Below are 8,109 nucleotides of genomic sequence, written 5' to 3'. Positions count from 1 at the left end.
TACAAAAGTAAGCAGCCAGCTGATTTATTTTTTAAGCTCAAAGGGCTTTTTTTTTTTCGTTCTTTGAAAAATATTTCATTTTTTCTGATTCGTTCGTAAGCTTATCTCTGCGTAGAGAAGTCACAAACGTGACGTATGCGAGAATTACATCCGCATATTGGGTTATGTTCCTGTATGCAAATTCATGCGTTTACGCGATTGTGCTGCCATGCGACTGTATATTTATTCATTTTGTTAGCGAGGGTATTTTTTTCCCATTTTTACGTGTCATGCGGATATTCCTTTACTTTTTTTTTTTTTTTTCCTCATTTAATGCGAGCATATATATCAAAGGAACAGAAATCCTTAAAACAGAAGCAGCCAATTTTGCTGTGCTGCTTTGTTAACCCATCCGGAAGATACAGATAAATTGGAACATATATGATGAACCATACGTACTTATATTTTTGAGGTGCCCACAAATAAAGGGGAACCTCAGGTGAAGAAGCCTTTCAATACGATATAAAACAAAGGAAGGATTTTCCAGCTCTTATATTTTAATATCCCCACAAGTTATCTGTATATTAATCCTCATATTTTCTTGAATGGGTAACAGAGGAATGCTTCCCCCCCCTTTTTTTTTTTTCGCGTCACTCACAAATGTATACCACACAAATATACCCAGAATAGCAACAAGGGAAAAAAAATATATATACATTTACGTACATGCACAGAATAGCTGTGTACCGAGGCACATAATGCGTAGCAACATAAAGACATCGCCCTAGGGAGCTTTATACTATGCGCACAAGGGAGCACATATATACTTACATATGCACATGCGCACATGCTTATACGCTTGTCCAGAAGAAGAGACAACCAATTTGTGACCCACCAGGTGGAGAGAGCATTTTCCGCAAAAGGGAATTTACAAAGTTGGGTTTATCCCCCAAAGGAAGAACAGTCAAAAGGAAGAGAAAAAAAAAAAAAAAAAATTGGGGGACCGTTTTACCCATGCTGTACCACTTACCCAAATTGGCACAGTTATCCCCTCTCATTTATACCAACGCATGAACGCCCCACTTTGCTCCTTCCCCCCGTACGCACACACAAAATCCTGTTGACATATGGCACACATGTTAATGTCACTTCGCATGTTTCCATCACTTTATTTCGTTAAATTATTATCGGTCGGATGGTAAAAGTGGAGAGAGGGACATCTACATATACACATTCACAGGGGTATGTCCATACAGGTCCATTCGTAAGGGCGCAATTTTCCGAACACGTGACAAAAAGCGCAACGTAGTATAACGCAATTTTGGAGAGGGCAGCATAAGGAGGAGAAAGGGGCGGAACTAGCCGAAAGAGAAGCAGCTAGTAGGTTGTCTAATCGGTTGGTTGGTCAGTCAGCACATTGGTTAAGCGGCAGGCGATTAACTAGAAGGAGACTATCAGGAGAGCCTCCACCCTCTCGCGGCGAGCAAAATGATAGGGAACAAAGAAGACGCGTATGAATGTTTCAACCTGGCGAACCGATACCTGAAGGCGGGGAATTACAGCCATGCGAAGAATCTCTTTCTCAAATCCAAGCGCATGTTCCCCGATATTGACATTAGTGAGCAAGTGAAAATATGCGAAGAGGAATTAAGGAAGAGGGAAAACGCCGCAGCACAGAGAAACGCAAGTCAAGCCAATGGAAACAGCCATAGCAGCAACAATAGTGGTAATTACAACGGCACAACGTACCGACCCAATCATAACAACCTACATGAACGCCATCATAGGGCAAAGGATGACGGCATAGAAAAAATATTGAGGACAAACAATTATTACGAAATTTTGGGCATTCCAAAAAACAGTAATGATGAAACGATTAGAGGTGCATATAAAAAACTGGCAAAGTTATATCACCCGGATAAGAACAAAGAAAAAGGAGCGGAAGAAGCTTTCAAAAAAGTTTCGATAGCCTTTCAACATTTAATAAATAAAGAAAAAAGACACGAATATGACAACAATTCAGAAACGGACCATTCACACCATCATCCAACGTATAGAACCACGCATTATTATTATAATGATGATGTATTTACGCCTGAAGATATTTTTCGTAATTTTTTTGGCATCAATTTTGCCACGTGTAATAACAGGACGTTCAGGACCAATATCAACAACAACAGGGCCTATGCAAATAGTAACAATAGTGCCAGTGCCAATAGCCAACGGACCTATTCCTTCGTTCAAATCGCTATATTTTTAATCATGTTTGTTATTTTTTTCTTATCAAGTCATTTCGAGCAGCCCAAGGTAAATGCGCATTTTGCCCATTTTTTGTCGCTCTCCTCTGTTGTGTGCGCTACGAAAAAACAGCCAAAGCGAAAGTGAAAAACAAAAAATTATGAACAGGTCAGCTCATTTTGACATTTTACGATGATTTTATGGTGTTTTTTTTTTTTTTTTTTTTTATTATTTTCTCCCCCTTGTAGGCTGTCTACTCGCTCAATAAAACGAGCTACTTTGATACGCTAAATTACACCTCGTTGAACAAAATACGGTTTTACACAAAGAGGACGTTTAATTATAATTATCCGAAGAATAGCCATCCACGTTTTCAAGTAAGTTTGCCGCACTGTGCAGCGCTATCGCATGGTCATTTCATTAGTTTACGCCATGCCATCATTTTTTGTCTCCTCCCCACCGCCCTTATCGCAGATCGAATACGAAGTTGAGTACAAATATTACGAGCACGAATGTCACGTGTTAACGAAGAAAATAAAAAATGATTACTACCGAGAAAAAAACCAATACCGTAATGCGATTTTTACATGCGCCTCTTTTTTTTCGTTATTCCACATATAGTGAAAAACGTTGTCATGGGTGGTTTTGTGCGCTTTTTAAATGTGCATATACATCGGCATATTCGTACTATACACGTTTTCGTGTGTCTTTCCACTGTGTTAAAATAGTTTGGTGACCCTTTATTTGATTTGATTTTTTTTTTCATTTTTTATTAGAAAAAAAAATAAATTACCACGAAATTCCGGAAAGCTGTATGAAGTTGAAAACGCTAGAGGTAATTTCCTGCCCCAACTGTGTCGCGTGATTTAGAGGCGGCATGCGTACGCATATACCTGTACGCTTGCCAACACGCGTACTATTCACATCCGCATATGTGCGACTTATACCAGCATGCGAACATTTATCCACGTTTTTTCTTTTTCCCATCACAGGACCAATACAACAACTACATCATGAAGTTAAAAAGGCGATAGCAGAAAATGCACACACGTGATGAATTCACCTTTTAAATTCAGAACACCCTGTTTGAATAAATAAAATAAAAATGATAAACAATTTCTCCCCTCTTTTGATTTTAACATTTCGGAATGCTATATACCTCTTTTCCTTCTTGTTTTAAATAACCCCCCCCCTCTTTTGTGAAATAATATTTTAAAGCGACACAAAATTGTCCCTATTTATAACCCCACGGCGTATAAGCACAACCCCACTCCCCTCGCCCCTCCGTGTTTCCCAGACTTAAGCATTTTAAACGCAGTTGTTAATGCACGCACACGAATGGTTTCCCCCATAGGGTTTATTCCTTCCCAACCACGATTCTTTCGCGACCTGCAGTTTTACAATTTGTACGTTACTGCGCTATTACATTATTACGTAATTACACCATTACGTGATTACAGCATTGCGTAATTACACCATTACGTAATTACACCATTACGTAATTACACCATTACGTGATTACAGCATTACGTAATTACACTATTACGTTTTGCCTCCTGCTTCGCTTTCCTTTCCCCCCCTCCCACTCCACACCTCTCACTTTTTTCGTTTATCTATTTGTAGTTTCAACATGCCCCCTTTTTTTTTTTTAAATTTCAATCTAATTAGATGAGTATGCTTAAAAATTGTATAGCCACGTTCATATGCACAAGTATGTATTGTATGCATATACATATAAGTGTATAAATGTATAACTACTTCCCCCACTCCGCTCCATACATATTTGTTTGTATGTATGCGTGCACACGTGTGTACATCCAAAATGGGAATGGTTTAAGGCGCACATCGTAGACCATCCATCCATTTGTGTCATGCGCTTTCCCCCTTAGTGTATGAAATATATTTATTTTATACGCCTCTCCCTCCTGCGCCTTCCGCGCATATATTACATCATACCTTATCAATTTTTGTTGAAATTGTTACATTTTTTTTGCACATAAGATGTGTAACTCCTCTTCTTTCTTCTCCCCTTTTCTCCTGTTTTTTTTTTAAATCGTTCATATTGCGTAAGTTTTTTTCGCTTGTACCCTTTTTTTTTTTTAATTTTTTTTCTAGCCACTGGCAACATTTTCGTGTGTGCAAGCGCATATGCAGAGAGCGCGCTCGTAGTACATATAAATATGTTCATATATATTTGCGTACGTATGTATGTACTTATATATGTATTATATATGTATTATGTACGTCTTATACACGTCTTATACACGTCTTATATACGTATTATATGCGTATTATATGCGTATTATATGCGTATTATATGCGTATGTATTATATATACCCCTGCGCACGCATGAGTGTACGGCGCTGTGCCGCACCGTAATTTTTATAGTAACACGATACCCAAAATATGAAGAATAATTAATTAGCACTTATTTTTAGGTGGACGTACACAACAAAGGGGTGCAACGATAGGGCAAAGGATGCGAATGGTGCGTTCATTTTAGTTCATCTAGCTGCGGGCGTAGGTCGGTGTTCTTTCCGTCTTCGCCCCGTTATTTGTCCTATCCCCAGACGCTACACATCCCAGCTTTTCTACTTTTACAGAGTTGGTGTTTGTGCACCACGCATAGCACCTGTATGTGTGTGCGCGTAGTTGGACAAGTGGCTCCCCTAGATGGAGACTTCCATTTGGTGATCGCTCTACAAGCTTGTACCTCCGACACCAATAACGCTGCTAACCCCGATAACGCTGCTACCGTTCTCCCTCGGCGGCTCTGCGCGCTGTACGTATTTACTGCTCCACGCTGTCGGACGTGTGAGACGAGTACTCATCATTGCTGTTGTGGTACATTTTGTCCGTCTCGTACAATTCCTTCTCTCCTTTTTTTATTATGTCTTTGATGTACTCATAACCAAACTCTTCGTGATTATTGGATGACCAAAGTGCCATATGGTTTGAGTTCTCTTTATCAGCGTTCATGTTTTTCCCCCCTCCGGGGAAATTCCTATTCCGTTCTGCCTTTCCCATTTCTTCACGAATAAAAGCGGCATTCCCCTCGGCACCATTTATTTTTTTCTTATCTTTATTATGGGATATGACCTCCTTTATGTTACTGCGATATGCATTGTGTTCGTTCCTCGCTGATTTAACGTAGTAGGTTTTCTCGTTTAGCTCGTCCCCCTTTTTTTTTTCTTTTTGTTACTCGGTTTATTCGTCGAGTCATGCTTACAATTGGCGAAATTTAAATAAATTACTATTTCGTACATACACACCAATATAGCGTTAAAGAAGTTATCGTTTAGGCCTTTTAATATCACACTTTTTCCTTTATCCTTGTCCTTCACTTTTCTGAAAATGTGAATGCTTTTAACGTCGTACATAAAGTAGGCATTCTCCAGATCGTAGAAGCTGTATGTTGATGCAAAAAAAAGGGGGATTTCGTGTAGGTTCCACCTCTTCTGAAATATTGAACGAGCGTGTACGTGCATTCGTCTGTGCGGAGGGATACCTATGGGTATTAACACCCTCTTGCATTTTTAGGAAGACGCCATTTTGGTATGCGATATTTACCTAAACGTTCGTAGCACATTGGGGGTCACGCCCTTTATAGCAGCCTGGTACGTGTGAGAATACACCGTCAAAAAATTGTCTACAGAGGTGAATCAGTAAAATGGAGTTTAAGCGTCATACCCGTTGTATAGACAGTTATACTATCCATGGAAAACTGGATTCGCCAAATGGAGCGAAATGGGTGAACAGTAAAAATGCGGGCACATGTGCATTATGTACATGCATAGGTATAGTTATTATTCAAAAGAATGCTATCACTTTTTATGATTACGTAGGAGTTGTACCTATATTTGTGCCATCTAATACCATGTAATTCAGCTTTTTCTGTTTATAACTTTCGAACATATTTTTAATGAGTAACCCATTGCAACCTGTTCAACAAGAAACGGGGGAAATTTTGTGCCTGTCCTCTCACCGCGCAAAATTATTTAAATGGTGCATACAAAAAATTTTAGAGTAGCACACAGGGTGCAATGTCTCTATTTTGTTTAAACAAACAAGCATTCATTTTTTACACTCCTGTTTATACCTTCTTTTCCTATATCCCAAGCTTTCTTATAGGATAAGTTTATTTTATCAATTTCGGGAACATTTTTTCCTAAGGGTTTCCACTGAAAATTGGTTACTCTGCTGACACACGGGATAGATGCATAGTGTTACATATGTACGGTTTTGTGTTTAGAAGTGACTTAACCTTTTGCACGTGAGCAGAAGCTCACGAGGGATCCATCCTATGTTGTGTACAAGCTAGCAATTCTCTGCACACACAAAATATCGAATTGTTCAGGGGCATTTGCCGAGGAGATTTAAAGAAAACTCACTTCGTTTTATCTCTGTTGGGGGGCACTTGTCCATATGCCTTAAACGGGAAGTTCTCAGCACTTTCGGAGGTACAAAAGGGGAGTGAATTAAGCAGGGTTGGTGGTTAATTTGGTGCAGCATTTTTTGGCAGTTTTTTGGCCTTTTTTTGGCTGTTTTTTGGCTGTTTTTTGGCTGTTTTTTTGGCTATTTTTTGGCTATTTTTTGGCTATTTTTTTGCTATTTTTTGGCTATTTTTTGGCTGTTTTTTTTTTTTGCTGACCTGTTCATATTATTTATGTAGCTAACTGTGTAACATTTTTTATACTTTTTCCCCCTTTTCGACTTGAAATTATTACTTACGTAGGATAAAATGGGGATGTTTTTTTCATCCGTGGAACACGAGTTGCCAAAGCTCGAATTTTGACTTTCATTTGAATAGTGGAAACTGGATTCAGCAGAATTTTCCAAAAATTCGTATACATCCTTGTATGATTCCACGCTTGTCGCACATTCATTGTCTTGTACTAAAAAATATGTCAAGGAAGGCAACTGTGTTGTTTTTGCGCGAGAAGAATGGGGAAAAAAAAAAGGCAATTTAACGCTTCTTTGCACAAGCGTGTGGACGTATAGACGTACTCATATCGTTGTAGGACACAAAAACTTCATCCATGTTTACGTCCATTAATGAGTCGACAGGTTATTCTTTCATTCACCCATTAATGGGCGTAGCGGTGGGCAACGAGAAAGAGGAAGGAGGAAATCCGAACAGGTAATGGGCGTGAATAGGAACTTATGTATGCACGTATATGCACACGCACAGGTTCATATACAACTGTAGAGACGCGACGTGGAGGGATTTTAAAAAGGTCACAGTTGCTTTGTTGCTCGTTGGCTCCTTCCCCTTTGTTACGCTTAAGGGTGTCATTTTTTAAAACTTTCTTTTCGGGGGGTAAACATTTTTAAGAAATAAAAAAAGTTAATTAGGTAAATGAATAGGTAACGAATCGGCTACGTGTAGGTAACGAATAGGCTACGAATAGGTAACGCATATTCAACGAATTTGCAACGAATGAGCAACCGAATGGGCAACGAATAAACAACGATTAAATAAAAAGTGGTCAATAAAAACAGGAAAACAAATAAACATTTGAGCGAAATGAAGATGCACACTTAAAACAAATTTACATAAAATTCTGATATATAAACCAAACATGATTTGTTTTTCATTTTTAACTTCGCACAAACTATGCCTCCGCAATTAACCATATGAAGTAGTATTCGTTTTCTTTTCCCGTTAGCAATTTCATGCACACAGGCAATGATAAAGCGAATACATGTTCAAATGCTAAAAAAAAGTATGCAGTTGGGGCGGTTTTCCGTTAGGGTTACCACCTTTTTTACCCACGTGTGCGCGGTTCACGGGGTGCTGTTTGCATACGGGGACACATACATGTACGTTGGGAAAGATGCATGTAAATATTTACACACATTAGTCTCCCATAATTTGTACTCAAAGAAGT

The 8,109-nt window shown here is 38.9% G+C and overlaps 2 protein-coding genes across 2 annotated transcripts; one reads left to right on the top strand and one right to left on the bottom strand.

Moving 5' to 3' along the window:
- Positions 1-1,467: 1,467 nt before the first annotated feature.
- PCYB_094270 (DnaJ domain containing protein) lies at positions 1,468-3,251 on the top strand (the record flags this gene model as incomplete). Its single annotated transcript, XM_004222542.1, has 5 exons — positions 1,468-2,286; positions 2,466-2,594; positions 2,692-2,788; positions 2,994-3,052; positions 3,210-3,251. 5 exons carry the CDS (start codon positions 1,468-1,470, stop codon positions 3,249-3,251), a joined length of 1,146 nt encoding a protein of 381 aa, XP_004222590.1.
- A 1,757-nt stretch (positions 3,252-5,008) lies between these two features.
- PCYB_094260 (hypothetical protein) lies at positions 5,009-6,133 on the bottom strand (the record flags this gene model as incomplete). Its single annotated transcript, XM_004222541.1, has 4 exons — positions 5,009-5,320; positions 5,491-5,626; positions 5,789-5,867; positions 6,073-6,133. 4 exons carry the CDS (start codon positions 6,131-6,133, stop codon positions 5,009-5,011), a joined length of 588 nt encoding a protein of 195 aa, XP_004222589.1.
- Positions 6,134-8,109: the final 1,976 nt, after the last annotated feature.

This window comes from Plasmodium cynomolgi, chromosome 9, assembly GCF_000321355.1.
Source record: "Plasmodium cynomolgi strain B DNA, chromosome 9, whole genome shotgun sequence".
Lineage (NCBI taxonomy): Eukaryota > Apicomplexa > Aconoidasida > Haemosporida > Plasmodiidae > Plasmodium > Plasmodium cynomolgi.
Note: the sequence above shows the minus strand (reverse complement) of the source record. Positions and strands in the feature narration are given on the sequence as shown.